Source organism: Trichechus manatus, mitochondrion, assembly GCF_000243295.1.
Source record: "Trichechus manatus mitochondrion, complete genome".
Lineage (NCBI taxonomy): Eukaryota > Metazoa > Chordata > Mammalia > Sirenia > Trichechidae > Trichechus > Trichechus manatus.
This window is the reverse complement of record NC_010302.1, coordinates 1-15,783: the sequence shown is the minus strand read 5'-3', so window position 1 is coordinate 15,783 and position 15,783 is coordinate 1. Positions and strand designations below refer to the sequence as shown.

The window sequence follows — 15,783 nt, the reverse complement described above, 5'->3', positions numbered from 1 at the left end:
AAATGAGGGCGGGTTGCTGGTTTCTCGGCGCTTGGTGATCAAGGACTGCCTAATGGAGGTGATAAGCATGTTGACGAGAATGATTTCAAGTGATGTGCTATGGACGATTAAGAGGTGTGATGTGCTATGCAATATCAAGGAGTAAATGGACTGAAGAATATCCATGTGGTTGGGAATTTACAGTGGAAGGTATATATTGTCTGGGAGCATTACTTGTACTGTACCTGCTTATAAGCATGGGGTATATAGTGTAATGTACGATTATACATAGGATGGTGTATGTAAGATTAAACATAGATAGTACTATATGGGGAGGAGCACGTAATGCACGAATTACATAGCCGTACAGGGAGTAGTTTAAGTAGAATTTCAGCTTTGGGTGTTGATGGTGAGGTAGGTAGCCTCTTCCCTGAATGTCCTCGGAAGATGAGTTTTCATTTACGGTTTACAAGACCGTTGTAATATGTTATACTACGAGGACCTTCATTTAAGAAGGTGGTTTTCAATTAGGCCTGCGATAGGTATAAAGATGAGGATGATGGAGAAGTACAGGATTGAGGCTAGTTGGCCGATGACAATGTATGGGTGCTCAACCGGTTGGCCGCCAATTCATGTAAGTGTGATTAGGTCGGTTACTAGGATTCAGAATAGGCATTGGCTTAGGGGCCGGAACAATAGGCTACGTTGTTTGGATGTGTGGAGGAGAGGGAGGAGGGCTAGAATTAGGATAGAGAGGACTAGGGCTAAGACCCCACCTAGTTTGTTGGGGATGGATCGAAGGATGGCGTATGCAAATAGGAAGTACCATTCTGGTTTAATGTGGGGTGGGGTGCTTAGTGGATTTGCGGGTGTGTAGTTGTCTGGGTCTCCTAACATGTCTGGGGAGAATAAGGTCGGTAGGAGTAGGATTAGGATGAGGAGGAATAGGCCTAGGAGGTCTTTGATTGAGTAGTATGGATGAAATGGAATTTTGTCGGAATCGGAGATTAGGCCTGTGGGGTTGTTGGACCCTGTCTCGTGAAGGAATAGGAGATGGACGGTTACTAGGGCGGTTACGACGAAAGGTAGGGTGAAGTGTAACGCGAAAAATCGGGTGAGGGTAGCTTTGTCTACTGAGAATCCACCTCAGACTCATTCTACTAGGTTGGTGCCGATGTAGGGGATGGCTGATAGAAGGTTGGTGATTACAGTTGCCCCTCAGAATGATATCTGTCCTCATGGGAGGACGTATCCTATGAAAGCAGTGGCTATAATTGTGAGTAGTAGGATGATTCCAATGTTTCAGGTTTCTGAATATAAGTAGGAGCCGTAATAGATTCCACGTCCAATGTGGGCGTAGAGACATAGGAAAAATATTGATGCTCCGTTGGCATGGAGGTAGCGAATGATTCAACCATAGTTGACGTCTCGGCAAATGTGGGCTACTGAAGAGAATGCGGTTAGCGTGTCTGATGTGTAGTGTATGGCTAGGAATAATCCTGTGAGAATTTGAATGATTAGGCATGCCCCAAGTAGTGAGCCAAAGTTTCATCATGATGAGATGTTTGTTGGAGTTGGCAAGTCGATGAAGGAGTCATTCAAGATTTTGATTAGTGGGTGTGATTTTCGAATGTTGGTCATTAGGGGTTCTTATAGTTGAAAAACAACGGTGATTTTTCATGTCATTGGTCATGGTTGTAGTCCATGTAAGAATAATGATGTATGTGGTTTTTATGATGAGTGTTCTTTTTGTGGTTGGGTTTATTGGGTTTTCTTCTAAGCCTTCTCCTATTTATGGAGGGTTAGGGTTGATCGTTAGTGGTGGAGTGGGATGTGGTGTTGTTGTGAGTCTTGGCGGGTCTTTCCTGGGGTTAATAGTATTTTTGGTTTACTTAGGAGGAATAATAGTGGTTTTTGGTTACACCACAGCTATGGCTACTGATGAGTACCCAGAGACTTGGGGATCGAATGTTGTGGTCTTGGGAGCGTTAATTACGGGTCTGCTGATGGAGGGGGTCGTTGTGGTATACTTATTCAGTGGGGGTGGATGTGAGTTGGTTGGTCTGGATTTGGGTAGCCTAGAGAATTGGATAGTCTTTGGTGAGGAGGGAGGTGAGTACATTCGTGAGGATTATGTTGGTGGGTCGTCTTTGTATGATCGTGGGTGTTGATTAATGTTAATATCAGGTTGAATGTTGTTTATTAGTGTTTTTGTTGTCATTGAGATTACTCGGGGGCGTTAGATTGTGAGTAGGAGGCCTAAGGTTAGAGAGATGAGGAAGGAAAGGGAGTATAATTTGATTATTCCTTTTTGGTTTGAGATTGAGGTTGAGGCGAATTTTTGTATTGAGGCCAGGCCTTTTGGGATAGCCTTTTCTAGCCAAGCCAGGTCTATGATAGTGGATGCTAAATTTTGACTGGTATTGAGAACGTGGAACGGTGGAGAACGGTGGATAATAGTAGGGTAATAGCCCAGTATGTTTGAGAACTTGTGTGTGTAAAGTGGAAAGTCGAATTTGAGGTGATATGTGAATAGGCTTAATTCTATAGCCAGTGCGAAACCCAGAAGGGTGATTGCTAAAGCCGCAAATTTCAGGTGGTGTGGTATGGTCATGTGGGGTACCGTGGTTGGGGTTAGGTTGGATGAGATTATGAATCCGGCAAAGATGCTGCCTAGAATGAGGCGTTTGATGGCGTTGATGAGGAAGGGGTTATTTTCATTGATTTGGATAAGTATAGGGTATCGTGGTTGTCCCAGTAGGACAAAGAAGACAATTCGGGTACTGTAAACCGCTGTTATGGATGTGGCAGCGAGAGTAATTAGTAGGGCTCAGGCGTTGGTGTAGGATGTGCTTATGGCCTCAATAATTAGGTCTTTTGAGTAAAAGCCTGTTAGGAATGGTATACCAGTTAGCGCTAGGCTGCCAATAATAAGGGCAGTGGTGGTGAATGGGAGGGTTTTGTAGAGTCCTCCTATCTTGCGGATATCTTGTTCATCACCTAAGCTGTGGATGATAGACCCTGAGCACATAAATAGTATGGCTTTAAAGAAGGCGTGGGTACAGATGTGCAGGAAAGCTAAGTGGGGCTGGTTGATGCCGATAGTAACTATTATTAGTCCTAGTTGACTGGAGGTCGAGAAGGCGATAATTTTTTTGATGTCGTTTTGCGTTAATGCGCAGATAGCGGTGAATAGTGTTGTGATGGCACCGATACAGAGTGTTAGGGTCAGGGTTAGGGGATTTGTCTCTATAAGTGGATGAAAGCGGATTAGAAGGAACACGCCGGCTACTACTATAGTGCTAGAGTGAAGTAGGGCTGACACTGGTGTCGGCCCTTCCATGGCGGATGGAAGTCATGGGTGGAGACCAAATTGAGCTGATTTGCCTGTAGCGGCAAGTAGAAGGCCTAGGAGGGGTAGGGTATCGTTTTTTGGGCTTGCTAGGAAGATCTGTTGGAGTTCTCAGGAGTTAGAGTGGAGTAGAAATCAGGCTATGGCTGCTACGAATCCTACGTCTCCGATACGGTTGTAGATCATGGCTTGGAGCGCAGCCGTGTTGGCGTCTGCCCGTCCGTATCATCACCCAATAAGTAGAAATGATATTATGCCCACTCCTTCCCAGCCGATGAACAGCTGGAATAGGTTGTTGGCGGTGACCAAAATTATTATGGTGATTAGGAATAGGAGTAGATACTTGAAGAACCGGTTAATGTAGGGGTCTGAGTGCATATATCATAGTGAGAACTCCATGATTGATCATGTAACGAAGAGGGCTACTGGTATGAAGACCAGGGAAAAGTAATCTAATTTAAAGCTGAGTGATAGTTTTAGTGTATGGATTGTTATTCAGTGTCAGTTGGAGATTACAGCCTCGTGGCCTAGGTGCATAAACATTATAGCAGGGACTATACTAGTCATGAAAGCGTAAGAGACAGTTGTTTTTACATAGTGTGGGAAGTTGGTTGAGTTATAAATTTGTGACGGGGTTAGTGTGATGGGGAGGATGAGAATAGTTAGTGTAATTAGGGTAAATGAGGAGAATAAATTAATTACTTTTATTTGGAGTTGCACCAATTTTTTGGTTCCTAAGACCAACGGATAGCTACTATCCTTTAAAAGTTGAAAGAGCCATAGTGTTAAGTATGGAGTGGAGGGTTAGCAATCCTCCTGTGCTCTGTCGGTAAATAAAAAGGCTTAAGCTTTTATTATTAGATTCACAATCTAATGTTTTGGTTAAACTATATTTACAGAATGTGGGGCCTAAGATGAGTTGGGGGTTGATAGACAGGAGTAATAGGGGAATAACGTGTAGGGCTATAAGGGCATTTTCTCGGGTGAATGAAGGTTTAATGATTTTGGCGTGGTGTGAGGCTTTTCCCCGTTGAGTAGTGATAAGTATGTAAAGGGTATATGAGGCTGTTAATAGTATGTTAAGTCCTGTGAATATGATGGTGAAGTTTGATCATGAAAGTGATGTCAAAATAATGAATAGTTCACCGATTAGGTTAATTGAAGGTGGTAGGGCTATATTTGTAAGGCAGGCTAGTAGCCATCATGCTGCTATTAGGGGGAGGAGGGTTTGTAGGCCTCGAGCTAGGATTATGGTTCGGCTGTGGATCCGTTCATAGTTCGAGTTGGCTAGACAGAACAGAAGAGATGAGGTCAGTCCGTGTGCAATTATTAGGGCGGTAGCTCCCATGAAGCTTCATGGGGTTTGAATAAGGATAGCTACAATTACTAATGCTATGTGGCTAACAGATGAATAGGCGATGAGGGATTTCAGGTCGGTTTGTCGTAGACAAATTGAGCTAGTTATGACTATTCCTCATAGGGAGAGCATTAGAAATGGGTAGGCCATAGATTTTGTTAGGGGGTCTAATAGGGTGGTGATACGTATTATGCCGTAACCTCCCAATTTCAGTAGGATGGCGGCTAGAACTATTGAGCCTGCAATGGGAGCTTCAACGTGGGCTTTAGGCAGTCAGAGGTGGATACCATACAGTGGCATTTTAACCATGAAGGCTATTATGCACGCTAGCCATAGAATACTTGTTGATCATGAGTGGGGCAAGTGTTGGATTCAGTAAGAGGTGATTATAAGGTTTAATGTACCTAGGACGTTTTGAATATATACTAGGGTAACTAAGAGTGGAATGGATCCTAACAGTGTATAGAAAAGGAAGTAAAGGCCTGCGTTGAGGCGTTCTGATTGGTTCCCTCATCGGGTAATAATGATTATTGTGGGAATTAGTGTGGCTTCAAATATAATATAAAGTAGAATTAGCTCAGTGGCGGTAAATGTTATAATTAGAAAAAGTTGGAGTAGGATGAGCATGGTAACGTAAGACTTTTTCCGAGTTACTGATTCTTGAGAGAGATGATGCTGGCTGGCCATTAGCATGAGTGGAAAGAGTCAGGTAGTGAGAATTAGTAGTGGGGTTGATAGCTGGTCTGAGAAAAATAGAAGGGAAAAGTTTAGGCCGGTGTCGAGTGGTTGGTTGAGGAGTGGGAGGCTAATTAGACTGATGATAAAGCCATGTATAGTAATGTTGATTCATATGGTGCTGCTATTAGATAATCAGGTGAGTGGGATGAGTATAGCTGTAGGTATAATGATTTTTAGCATTGAAGTAAGTTTAGGTTTTGTACGTGGTCTCGTCCGTATGTATTTGACACTATGACAAGAAGCGCTAGGCCCACGGCAGCTTCACATGCTGCGAAAACTAGCAGAATTATTGGGGCTATTATGGAGAGGGTGGAGTGTATGTTGAGACAGAGTAGGGAACCTAGAATAAACAGTGATAGCATTATTCCCTCAAGGCATAGGAGGGATGATATTAGATGGGAGCGGTATATTAATAGGCCAATGAAGGAGATAGAAAAAGCTAGTAGGAGGTTAATATAGATGAAGGGCATGATTGGTAATTATGATATTGTCATAGTCTAATGAGTCGAAATCACTTGTTTTTCCTAAACTAATTACCATATTCTGCTCATTCTAGGCCTTTTTGGGTTCACTCGTAGGCTAAGCTGAGGGCTAGGAGTGAAATAAGCGTTAGTGCTATGAAGAGTATGAGGTTAAGGTTGGTAGTTTGGATAGCTCATGGTAAAGGTAGTAAGAGAGCAATTTCCAGGTCGAATAGCAGGAATGTGATGGCTACCAGGAAGAATTTTATGGAGAAGGGTAATCGGGCCGACCCTATTGGATCGAAGCCACATTCATATGGGCTCACTTTTTCTGCGTACGTGTATAGTTGGGGTAGTCAAAATGCAATTAGGATTAGCAGTGAGGCTAGGGCGGTGTTAGTGAATATGGTAATTATGAGGTTAATTATTCTTTTTTGGGTGTTGCCAAAACTTACTGATTGGAAGTCAGTTGTACTATTTAATACTAAAAGAATAGGATCCTCATCAGTAAATAGATACATATAGGAACAGTCACACTACATCTACGAAATGTCAATATCAGGCAGCTGCTTCAAATCCGAAATGGTGGTTGGATGTAAAGTGGAATTTAAGTTGACGAAGGAAGCAAACGGCTAGAAAGGTAGAACCAATAATTACGTGGAGGCCATGGAAGCCTGTCGCCACAAAGAAGGTTGAGCCATAAATTCCGTCGGAGATAGAGAACGATGCCTCGTAATACTCGGAGGCTTGAAGCAATGTGAAGTAGGCCCCTAAGGAGATTGTGATGAACAGGGCTTGAAGTATTTGTTTGCGGTTCCCTTCTATTAGGCTGTGGTGAGCTCAAGTGATAGTTACTCCTGAGGCTAGTAGGACTGACGTGTTAAGGAGTGGGACCTCCATGGGGTTAAGGGGGTGAATGCCTGTTGGAGGTCAGCAACCACCTAGTTCGGGCGTTGGAGCGAGGCTGGAGTGGTAAAATGCTCAGAAGAAGCCTGCGAAGAAAAAGATTTCTGAGATGATAAACAGGACCATCCCGTATCGTAGGCCTTTTTGTACAATTGGTGTATGGTGGCCTTGAAAGGTACCTTCTCGAATTACATCTCGTCACCATTGATATATTGTTAGGACGTTAGTTAATAGGCCTAGCGATACGAGGATGGTAGAATGATAGTGGAATCATATTACCAGACCAGAAGTTATGAGGAGGGCTGATAGAGCTCCGGTCAAGGGCCATGGACTTGGGTTTACTATGTGATAGGCATGTGTCTGGTGTGTCATTAGGTGTTGTCATGTAGGTACAGGCTAACTAGCAATGTGAATACATATGCTTGAATTAATGCCACTGCAAATTCTAAGATTGTGAGTAATAGAAGGACGATGAAGGTGATTGAAGCAGTTGCAGGGCTGATAGCCGTCAAGGCCAGGGTGGCTCCCCCGATTAGACGCATAAGTAGGTGGCCAGCTGTGATGTTGGCGGTAAGGCGTACAGCTAGGGCTATTGGCTGAATAAACAGACTGATGGTCTCGATTACCACTAGTATTGGAATCAGCAAAGTGGGTGTGCCCTGCGGGAGGAAGTGGGCCAATGAGGACTTGGTCTTATATCGGAATCCTGTAATTACTGTTCCGGCTCATAGGGGGATAGCCATGCCCAGATTTATGGATAGTTGAGTGGTGGGTGTAAATGAATATGGGATTAGGCCTAAAAGATTGGTTGAGCCAATGAACAGGATTAATGAGATTAGTATAAGAGATCATGTACGGCCTTTAACGTTATGGATTAGTAGTATTTGTTTGAGAATGAGTTGAACCAGTCATTGTTGAATAGAGATTAAGCGATTGTCGACAAGTCGATTTGGGGAAGGGTATAATATTGCTGGGAGTGCAATGATAAGAATAACAATGGGTAGACCCATTATTGTAGGGGTAATGAAAGAGGCAAATAAGTTTTCGTTCATTTTGTTTCTCAAGGGGTTGTGAAGTTAGATGTGCTGGGGGAAATGGGAGTCATATTTAGAGGGTAGGTGAAGTTTGATAGTTTAATTTGGAATAGGATAAATAGAGTAACATATATAGAAACGATAGTGACGAATCATGTGGTCGTATCTAGTTGAGGCATCCATTGAGGAGAGGCATGGCTCTCGGTCTTTAACTTAAAAGGTTAACGCTAGTTTAGCTTCTCAATGTCTTATAATAGAGATGCTGATCAGTCTTCGAAGTATTTGAGCGGAACTAGTTCCAGTACAATTGGCATGAAGCTATGGTTGGATCCACAAATTTCAGAGCATTGACCGTAGAATAGGCCAGGTCGTGATGATATTAAGGTTGCCTGGTTCAGTCGCCCTGGAATAGCATCTGTTTTCAGGCCCATGGATGGAATGGCTCATGAGTGTAGGACGTCTTCTGATGAGATTAATATGCGGATTGGTATTTCTATAGGTAAAACTACTCGGTTATCAACTTCTAGCAGTCGTAATTGTCCGGGTTCAAGGTCATTAGTGGGGATTATATAGGAGTCAAAGGCCAAGTCTTCGTAATCAGTGTATTCATAGCTTCAATATCATTGATGCCCTATAGTTTTTACCGTTAGCAATGGGTCGTTGATCTCATCCATTATATAGAGGATTCGTAAGGATGGGAGGGCAATTAGAATTAGGATTATAGCTGGGAGGATAGTTCAAATTGTTTCTACTTCCTGAGCATCCATAGTACTAGTATGCGTCAGTTTAGTGGTTAGTATGGATGAAATAATGTAAAGAACTAGGGAGCTAATGAGGAAGACAATTATTAGGGTATGGTCATGGAAATGTGTCAATTCTTCTATAATTGGGGATGTGGCATCTTGGAGACCTAGTTGGAGGGGATATGGCATAGAGGTATAAAGGAGTTCAACCTATAAATTAACTTTGACAAAGTTATGTAATTGTTTTACTAACACCTCACTCGTAGGGAAAGTCATAGAGGTTATGGGATTGGCTTGAAACCAATCTTAGGGGGTTCGATTCCTTCCTTTCTCGTTCTAGACCTTGACGTAGGCTGGTTCCTCGAATGTGTGATATGATGGTGGGCAGCCGTTGAGTCATTCAAGGTTAGTTGTTGTTAGCTCAACTGTGGAAACTTCTCGTTTAGAGGCGAACGCTTCTCACACTATGAATACTATTAGGATAACGGCCGTGAGAGAGATAAACGACCCCATAGAGGACACAGTGTTTCACATGGTGTAGGCATCTGGGTAGTCTGAGTATCGACGAGGTATGCCGGATAGACCAAGGAAATGTTGGGGAAAGAATGTTAGGTTAACACCAACAAATATGATTAGGAAGTGGATTTTGGCTCATGTTTGATTAAGTGTGTATCCTGAAAATAGAGGGAATCAGTGCACGAATCCACCCATAATGGCGAATACTGCACCTATAGAGAGGACATAGTGAAAGTGTGCTACGACATAGTAGGTGTCATGGAGGATGACATCTAATGATGAGTTGGCTAGGACAATTCCTGTTAGGCCTCCGACTGTGAACAGGAAGATAAAGCCCAGGGCTCATAGTAGGGCAGGAGATCATTTGATATTGCCACCGTGTAGCGTGGCTAATCAGCTGAATACTTTAACACCTGTGGGGATGGCAATAATTATTGTGGCTGACGTAAAGTAGGCTCGAGTGTCCACATCTATACCTACGGTGAATATATGATGAGCTCATACGATGAAACCGAGAAAGCCGATAGACATTATGGCCCAAACCATACCTATATAACCGAATGGTTCTTTTTTACCTGAATAATAAGTGACGATGTGTGAAATTATACCGAAGCCGGGTAGGATAAGAATGTACACTTCAGGGTGCCCGAAGAATCAGAATAGGTGTTGGTACAGGATTGGGTCTCCCCCTCCAGCCGGGTCAAAGAAGGTAGTGTTTAGGTTGCGGTCCGTCAGGAGTATAGTGATTCCTGCTGCTAGAACTGGGAGGGACAGAAGAAGAAGGACGGCTGTGACTAGAACAGATCAGACAAACAGGGGAGTTTGGTATTGAGATATGGCTGGAGGTTTCATGTTGATAATTGTAGTGATAAAGTTAATAGCCCCTAGAATTGAAGATACTCCAGCCAGATGGAGCGAGAAGATAGTCAGATCTACCGAGGCTCCGGCATGGGCTAGGTTCCCAGCTAGAGGTGGGTAGACTGTTCAGCCTGTTCCAGCCCCAGCTTCAATTATAGATGAGGCTAGAAGGAGTAGAAATGATGGAGGTAGGAGTCAGAAGCTCATATTATTTATTCGGGGGAACGCCATGTCGGGGGCTCCAATTATTAGAGGGACTAGTCAGTTCCCAAATCCTCCGATTATGATGGGCATAACCATGAAGAAAATTATTACGAAGGCATGGGCTGTTACGATGACATTGTAGATTTGATCATCTCCCAGGAGGGTGCCGGGCTGGCCTAATTCGGCCCGAATTAGAATGCTCAGAGCAGTTCCTACCATTCCGGCTCAAGCGCCGAATAGTAAATACAGGGTGCCAATATCTTTGTGATTGGTTGAGAATAATCAACGATTGATGAACATAGGTAAAATGGCTGAGTAAAGCATTAGACTGTAAATCTAAGTACAGGAGTATAGCCTCCTTTTTACCAAGCCCTGAGGTGTGTTACACATTGAATTGCAAATTCGAAGAAGCAGCTTCAACTCTGCCGGGGCTTCTCCCGCCTTTCCTTTTTTTTCAAGGCGGGAGAAGTAGATTGAAGCCAGTTGTTTAGGGTGTTTAGCTGTTAACTAAAGTATCGTGGGGTAGGAGCCCACCAATCTAGGAGGATTTAGCTTAACTAAAGCGTCTGGTTTGCATCCAGTTGATGTAGGGTAGTATCTTGCAGTCCTTAGATCAGGGATTAAGTGTTAATTAACTTGCTTAGGGCTTTGAAGGCTCTTGGTCTCTGCTAACCTAAATCCCTATTCCAGAATGGAGAGGGTTGGGGTGAGTGGAAGAATTAGGGTCGATAGAATGATCAGGGGAGAAAGGAGGGTGAGGTATTTGGGGTTGGTAAATTGTCATTTTATTTTTATGTTGTTTGTTGATGGGAATATAGTGAGTGAGGAGGAGTAGATTAGGCGTATATAGAAGTATAGATTAAGCAAAGCAAATATGGCTATGGATGCAGGTAGGATGATGTTGTCGTTTTTAGTTAGTTCATAGATGATTAGTCATTTGGGCATAAATCCTGATAGTGGTGGGAGGCCACCTAGTGATAGTAGGGTGATCATGAGCATGATCATTATTATTGGGGTGTTATTCCAGAGTAGGGACAGGGTAGATGTGGAGGTAGAGTAATTGTTTATTAGGATCATGAAGATGGAGAGCGTTATTAGGATGTAGATTACAAGGTTCAGGATGGTGAGAGAAGGGTTGTAGGGTATAATGATGAGTATCCAGCCCATGTGAGCGATTGATGAGTAGGCCAAGATTTTACGTAGCTGGGTTTGGTTAAGACCTCCTCAGCCTCCTACTAGGATTGATAGTAATCCTGAGATAATGAGGAGATTGATGTCGATTGAGGGGATGATTTGATAAAGGATGGACAGGGGTGCTAATTTTTGTCAGGTTAGCAGGATTGCTCCTGAGATTAGGCTGGTTCCTTGGGTAACTTCAGGCACTCAGAAGTGGAATGGAGCTAGTCCTAATTTCATTATTAATGCTGCTAGGGCTATGCTTGAGGTTACTACATTGGGCAGTTTAGTGATTGTTCATTGTCCTGATAGTATAAAGTTAATTAAGATAGCCATTATGAGTAGTATGGATGCAGTGGATTGGGCAAGGAAATACTTTGTGGCTGCTTCCGTGGATCGTGGGTTGGAGTTTATGGTTAGAATAGGGATTATGGCTAATATATTTATTTCTAGGCCTATCCAGGCTAGTAGTCAGTTTGAGCTGAGTATAGTGGCTATAGTTCCTAGCATTAGAGTTATTAGGATTATGCTGAAGATTAGGGGATTGATTAGTACGGGAAGGGTATAAACCAACATTTTCGGGGTATGGGCCCGATAGCTTATTTAGCTGACCTTACTAATGTAGAATGTGGTGTAAGTGGTAGCACGGAGATTTTTGAATTCTTAGGTTTAGGTTCGAATCCTATAATTCTAGAAATAAGAGGGCTTAAACCTCTATAGTTTACTCTATCAAAGTAATTCTTTTGTCAGACATATTTCTTTATGTTTGTGGGGGGATGCAGGCTAATATGATAGGGATTGATACGTGTCATATGCATAGGGCCAGTGTTAATGGTAGGAAGTTTTTTCATAGCAAGTGTATGAGTTGGTCATACCGGAATCGTGGGTAGGATGCTCGTACCCAGAGAAAGCAGATGGTGAGTAGGGATGTTTTTAGGGCAAGACTAATTGTATAAGTTTCTGGTAGGAACGGGTTGTGTAGTGCTCCTAGAAATAGAATGGCTGTGAGGGTATTTATTATTATAATGTTGGTGTATTCAGCTATGAAAAATAGGGCGAAAGGCCCAGCGGCGTATTCAACGTTGTAGCCTGATACTAGCTCAGACTCTCCTTCGGTTAGGTCAAATGGGGCTCGATTGGTTTCTGCTAGGGTTGAGACAAACCATATCATAGCTAGTGGTCAGAGGGGAAAGATCAGTCAAAGGTGTTCTTGAGTGGTGGTTAGGGAGAATAGGGTAAATGACCCGTTTATAAGTATCGCTGGAAGTAGAATGATTACTAGTGAAACTTCATAGGAAATAGTTTGGGCGACTGCCCGTAGGGCTCCAATTAGGGCGTACTTAGAATTTGATGCTCAGCCCGATCATAAGATAGAATACACAGCTAGGCTTGATATAGCCAGAATGAATAATATGCTTAGGTTCATGTTGATTAGGGGATATGGGGTTGGTAGCGGAATTCATATAGTTAGGGCGAGGGTTAGGGCTAGGACTGGGGCAATGGTAAATATAAGTTTTGAGGAGGTTGAGGGTCGGATTGGTTCTTTGATGAAAAGTTTGATTGCATCTGCGAAGGGCTGTAGGAGACCATAAGGCCCAACAACATTAGGGCCTTTGCGGAGTTGTATATAGCCTAGGATTTTACGTTCAATTAGGGTTAGGAAGGCTATGGCTACTAGAATTGGAATAATTAGTGAGAACAGGTTAATTATGAACACTGTTAAGAAGAGGAATTGAACCTCTGGCTATAAAGGTTTAAGTCTTACGCAATTACCGGTCTCTGCCATCTTAACAGGCCCTGGTCTTGGGCAGGGTTGGTCAATTTATTTATATTGAGATTAATTCATAGAATTAAGATTAGAGCGCTCCGTATAAGAGTAGGCTCTATTTCTCTTGTCCTTTCGTACTGGGAGAAATGGCATATAGATAGAAACCGACCTGGATTGCTCCGGTCTGAACTCAGATCACGTAGGACTTTAATCGTTGAACAAACGAACCTTTAATAGCTGCTGCACCATTGGGATGTCCTGATCCAACATCGAGGTCGTAAACCCTATTGTCGATATGGACTCTAAAATAGGATTGCGCTGTTATCCCTAGGGTAACTTGTTCCGTTGATCAATAATTGGGTCAATAAGTGATTCGCAGACTTTGACTGGTGAGGTCTGAGTCATAGTATCATTCGGAGGTTTTCTTGTTCTCCGAGGTCACCCCAACCAAAATTGTTAACTCATAAAAATGCTAGGTTAAGCCCGTAGGGTGGATATTTATATTATTAAGTTAGTTAATTTAAGCTCCATAGGGTCTTCTCGTCTTATAGGATTATCCCCGCCTCTTCACGGGGAGGTCAATTTCACTGATTGGAAGAAAGAGACAGTTAGACTCTCGTGTGGCCATTCATACAAGTCCCTAATTAAGGAACAAATGATTATGCTACCTTTGCACGGTCAGAGTACCGCGGCCGTTGAACGTGTGTCACTGGGCAGGCAGTGCCTCCAATACTTAATATGCTAGAGGTGATGTTTTTGGTAAACAGGCGGGGTCTGTGTTTGCCGAGTTCCTTTTACTTCTTTTAATCTTTCCCTTTAAGCATGCCTGTGTTGGGTTAACAATGGGTTTGATAAGGTTCTGGTTAGTGGGTTTAGTTTATCTAGTTGTTAACTATCAGTGGGCATCCGTTCTGATATAAGCTTATGCAGGGAGAAATAATTCTTGTTACTTATATTAACATTATTTCTTCTATTAAAAAATAGAATAGTCCAGTATTAGGTCTAGGAGATGGCTAATTTTAAGGGTATTAACGAGTTTAATAGTGTTGAGCTTTAACGCTTTCTTAATTGGTGGCTGCTTCTAGGCCTACTATGGATTGTGAAATGCTTACTCTCTAGCTAAGGTTGTATCCTGTGTCAAAAGAGCTGTACCTCTTTTGAGTACCTCTAAAGTTTACATAGGGATTAATGTTTCTTTTTAGTAAATTTTAGGTAGAACTAAAATTCTATCCTGGACAACCAGCTATCACCGGGCTCGGTTGGCTTTTCACCCCTACCTTCAAGTCTTCTCACTATTTTGCCACATAGATGAGTAGTCGTCCTTTAGACTGCTTGTAGGTAGCTCGTCCGGTTTCGGGACTTCTGGCTGCAGTTCGCTTCGTCAGATTGTTCTAGTTAATTCATTATGCAAAAGGTATAAGGGTTAATCTTTGCTGTTTTGTACTGTAATTTAATCTTTCATCTTTCCCTTACGGTACTGTCTCTATAGCGCCTGAGTTCAATTTCTATCTCCTATACTTTTAATAGGTGGGTAAATGTTTTAGTTTAGTTGTGTGTGGTAGTTTTGTTTGGGTCGGGTCGGGCTAGGCTTAGTTCAAAGTGGTCAATGAACATGAAATCTTCTGGGTGTAGGCCAGGCGCTTTATGTTAAGCTACACTTTGAGTGATCCAAGCACACTTTCCAGTATGCTTACCTTGTTACGACTTGTCTCCTCTCATACGTTATTAAAATTGTTTGTGGTAAGATAATTATGGGTATTTGAGGAGGGTGACGGGCGGTGTGTGCGTGCTTCATGGCCTAATTCAATTAAGCTCTCTGATCTTAATTTACTACTAAATCCTCCTTTAGTCATTTATTTCATAATAACGTCCGTTAGTTTGATTGTTCTCTGAGAGAAAATGTAGCCCATCTTGGACCACCACATGGGCTACACCTTGACCTAACTTTTTTATGGTTATGATCGAGCTCACTTTTGGACCTTCTAAGGGTTGGCTGAAGATGGCGGTATATAGGCTGAATTAGCTAGTGGTGGTGAGGTTTATCGGGGTTTATCGATTATGGGACAGGCTCCTCTAGGGGGATGTAAAGCACCGCCAAGTCCTTTGAGTTTTAAGCCTTTGCTAGTAGTTCTCTGGCGAATGGCTTTGTTAGCAGCCATTGAGGTTTAGGGCTAGGCATAGTGGGGTATCTAATCCCAGTTTGTGTCCTAGCTATCGTGTATTCAGAGCTGGTAAAGTCACTTTCGTGGGTTATTTTTGTCTAATCCTTAGCTTTTTACGGCTTAGATTTAATTTAACTTTATTTGTGTGTCGACTCCTAAACACGCTCTACGCCGATGCTTATTAATTTGGGTTAATCGTATGGCCGCGGTGGCTGGCACGAAATTTACCAACCCTGTGTTAGCGTAGCTTAGTCAAACTTTCGTTTATGGCTAAATTTTTATCACTGCTGTATCCCGTGGGGGTGTGGCTAAGCAAGGTGTTGTGAGCTACATAGGTGTGTGCTTGATACCCGCTCCTTTATGGTCAGTAATGATTTGAAGGGCATTTTCACTGGCGCGCGGATACTTGCATGTGTAAGCTCACTGAAAACTAATAAGAAGGCCAGGACCAAACCTTTGTGTCTATGGAGTGAGCTCACTCATCTAGGCATTTTCAGTGCCTTGCTTTAAAGGTTTAAGCTACATTAAC

The 15,783-nt window shown here is 42.8% G+C and overlaps 13 protein-coding genes and 24 non-coding genes across 37 annotated transcripts, besides 2 other annotated features; 9 read left to right on the top strand and 28 right to left on the bottom strand. All coding sequences in view use genetic code 2, as the record gives it.

Annotated features, from left to right (window-relative positions):
• Positions 1 to 344: part of a D loop that runs on past the window's edge.
• On the top strand, positions 345 to 411 carry tRNA-Pro. The gene has a single exon. It is a non-coding gene; the product is annotated as a tRNA-Pro (tRNA).
• tRNA-Thr lies at positions 411 to 481 on the bottom strand. The gene has a single exon. It is a non-coding gene; the product is annotated as a tRNA-Thr (tRNA).
• Positions 481 to 1,620, bottom strand: CYTB (cytochrome b). Its single transcript has one exon. The coding sequence runs from the start codon at positions 1,618 to 1,620 to the stop codon at positions 481 to 483; it is 1,140 nt and encodes a 379-aa protein (YP_001661393.1).
• A 5-nt stretch (positions 1,621 to 1,625) lies between these two features.
• On the top strand, positions 1,626 to 1,694 carry tRNA-Glu. Its single transcript has one exon. It is a non-coding gene; the product is annotated as a tRNA-Glu (tRNA).
• On the top strand, positions 1,695 to 2,222 carry ND6 (NADH dehydrogenase subunit 6). The gene has a single exon. The coding sequence runs from the start codon at positions 1,695 to 1,697 to the stop codon at positions 2,220 to 2,222; it is 528 nt and encodes a 175-aa protein (YP_001661392.1).
• Positions 2,219 to 4,030, bottom strand: ND5 (NADH dehydrogenase subunit 5). Its single transcript has one exon. It carries the CDS (start codon positions 4,028 to 4,030, stop codon positions 2,219 to 2,221), a length of 1,812 nt encoding a protein of 603 aa, YP_001661391.1.
• On the bottom strand, positions 4,031 to 4,100 carry tRNA-Leu (CUN). The gene has a single exon. It is a non-coding gene; the product is annotated as a tRNA-Leu (tRNA).
• Positions 4,101 to 4,159, bottom strand: tRNA-Ser (AGY). Its single transcript has one exon. It is a non-coding gene; the product is annotated as a tRNA-Ser (tRNA).
• Positions 4,160 to 4,228, bottom strand: tRNA-His. Its single transcript has one exon. It is a non-coding gene; the product is annotated as a tRNA-His (tRNA).
• ND4 (NADH dehydrogenase subunit 4) lies at positions 4,229 to 5,606 on the bottom strand. Its single transcript has one exon. A coding segment is annotated over exon 1 (1,378 nt).
• On the bottom strand, positions 5,600 to 5,896 carry ND4L (NADH dehydrogenase subunit 4L). Its single transcript has one exon. The coding sequence runs from the start codon at positions 5,894 to 5,896 to the stop codon at positions 5,600 to 5,602; it is 297 nt and encodes a 98-aa protein (YP_001661389.1).
• A 2-nt stretch (positions 5,897 to 5,898) lies between these two features.
• On the bottom strand, positions 5,899 to 5,965 carry tRNA-Arg. The gene has a single exon. It is a non-coding gene; the product is annotated as a tRNA-Arg (tRNA).
• ND3 (NADH dehydrogenase subunit 3) lies at positions 5,966 to 6,312 on the bottom strand. The gene has a single exon. A coding segment is annotated over exon 1 (347 nt).
• On the bottom strand, positions 6,313 to 6,381 carry tRNA-Gly. The gene has a single exon. It is a non-coding gene; the product is annotated as a tRNA-Gly (tRNA).
• Positions 6,382 to 7,165, bottom strand: COX3 (cytochrome c oxidase subunit III). Its single transcript has one exon. A coding segment is annotated over exon 1 (784 nt).
• A 1-nt stretch (position 7,166) lies between these two features.
• Positions 7,167 to 7,845, bottom strand: ATP6 (ATP synthase F0 subunit 6). The gene has a single exon. A coding segment is annotated over exon 1 (679 nt).
• Positions 7,803 to 8,006, bottom strand: ATP8 (ATP synthase F0 subunit 8). Its single transcript has one exon. It carries the CDS (start codon positions 8,004 to 8,006, stop codon positions 7,803 to 7,805), a length of 204 nt encoding a protein of 67 aa, YP_001661385.1.
• tRNA-Lys lies at positions 8,007 to 8,073 on the bottom strand. The gene has a single exon. It is a non-coding gene; the product is annotated as a tRNA-Lys (tRNA).
• A 2-nt stretch (positions 8,074 to 8,075) lies between these two features.
• Positions 8,076 to 8,759, bottom strand: COX2 (cytochrome c oxidase subunit II). The gene has a single exon. It carries the CDS (start codon positions 8,757 to 8,759, stop codon positions 8,076 to 8,078), a length of 684 nt encoding a protein of 227 aa, YP_001661384.1.
• On the bottom strand, positions 8,760 to 8,828 carry tRNA-Asp. The gene has a single exon. It is a non-coding gene; the product is annotated as a tRNA-Asp (tRNA).
• Positions 8,829 to 8,835: 7 nt separating this feature from the next.
• tRNA-Ser (UCN) lies at positions 8,836 to 8,904 on the top strand. The gene has a single exon. It is a non-coding gene; the product is annotated as a tRNA-Ser (tRNA).
• A 2-nt stretch (positions 8,905 to 8,906) lies between these two features.
• COX1 (cytochrome c oxidase subunit I) lies at positions 8,907 to 10,448 on the bottom strand. Its single transcript has one exon. The coding sequence runs from the start codon at positions 10,446 to 10,448 to the stop codon at positions 8,907 to 8,909; it is 1,542 nt and encodes a 513-aa protein (YP_001661383.1).
• Position 10,449: 1 nt separating this feature from the next.
• Positions 10,450 to 10,516, top strand: tRNA-Tyr. Its single transcript has one exon. It is a non-coding gene; the product is annotated as a tRNA-Tyr (tRNA).
• tRNA-Cys lies at positions 10,517 to 10,582 on the top strand. Its single transcript has one exon. It is a non-coding gene; the product is annotated as a tRNA-Cys (tRNA).
• Positions 10,580 to 10,617: an origin of replication (origin of L strand replication).
• On the top strand, positions 10,618 to 10,690 carry tRNA-Asn. The gene has a single exon. It is a non-coding gene; the product is annotated as a tRNA-Asn (tRNA).
• tRNA-Ala lies at positions 10,691 to 10,759 on the top strand. The gene has a single exon. It is a non-coding gene; the product is annotated as a tRNA-Ala (tRNA).
• Positions 10,760 to 10,762: 3 nt separating this feature from the next.
• On the bottom strand, positions 10,763 to 10,831 carry tRNA-Trp. The gene has a single exon. It is a non-coding gene; the product is annotated as a tRNA-Trp (tRNA).
• ND2 (NADH dehydrogenase subunit 2) lies at positions 10,832 to 11,873 on the bottom strand. The gene has a single exon. A coding segment is annotated over exon 1 (1,042 nt).
• On the bottom strand, positions 11,874 to 11,942 carry tRNA-Met. Its single transcript has one exon. It is a non-coding gene; the product is annotated as a tRNA-Met (tRNA).
• A 4-nt stretch (positions 11,943 to 11,946) lies between these two features.
• On the top strand, positions 11,947 to 12,018 carry tRNA-Gln. Its single transcript has one exon. It is a non-coding gene; the product is annotated as a tRNA-Gln (tRNA).
• On the bottom strand, positions 12,016 to 12,086 carry tRNA-Ile. The gene has a single exon. It is a non-coding gene; the product is annotated as a tRNA-Ile (tRNA).
• On the bottom strand, positions 12,087 to 13,041 carry ND1 (NADH dehydrogenase subunit 1). Its single transcript has one exon. A coding segment is annotated over exon 1 (955 nt).
• Positions 13,042 to 13,116, bottom strand: tRNA-Leu (UUR). The gene has a single exon. It is a non-coding gene; the product is annotated as a tRNA-Leu (tRNA).
• Positions 13,117 to 14,686, bottom strand: 16S rRNA. Its single transcript has one exon. It is a non-coding gene; the product is annotated as a l-rRNA (ribosomal RNA).
• tRNA-Val lies at positions 14,687 to 14,754 on the bottom strand. The gene has a single exon. It is a non-coding gene; the product is annotated as a tRNA-Val (tRNA).
• Positions 14,755 to 15,713, bottom strand: 12S rRNA. The gene has a single exon. It is a non-coding gene; the product is annotated as a s-rRNA (ribosomal RNA).
• On the bottom strand, positions 15,714 to 15,783 carry tRNA-Phe. Its single transcript has one exon. It is a non-coding gene; the product is annotated as a tRNA-Phe (tRNA).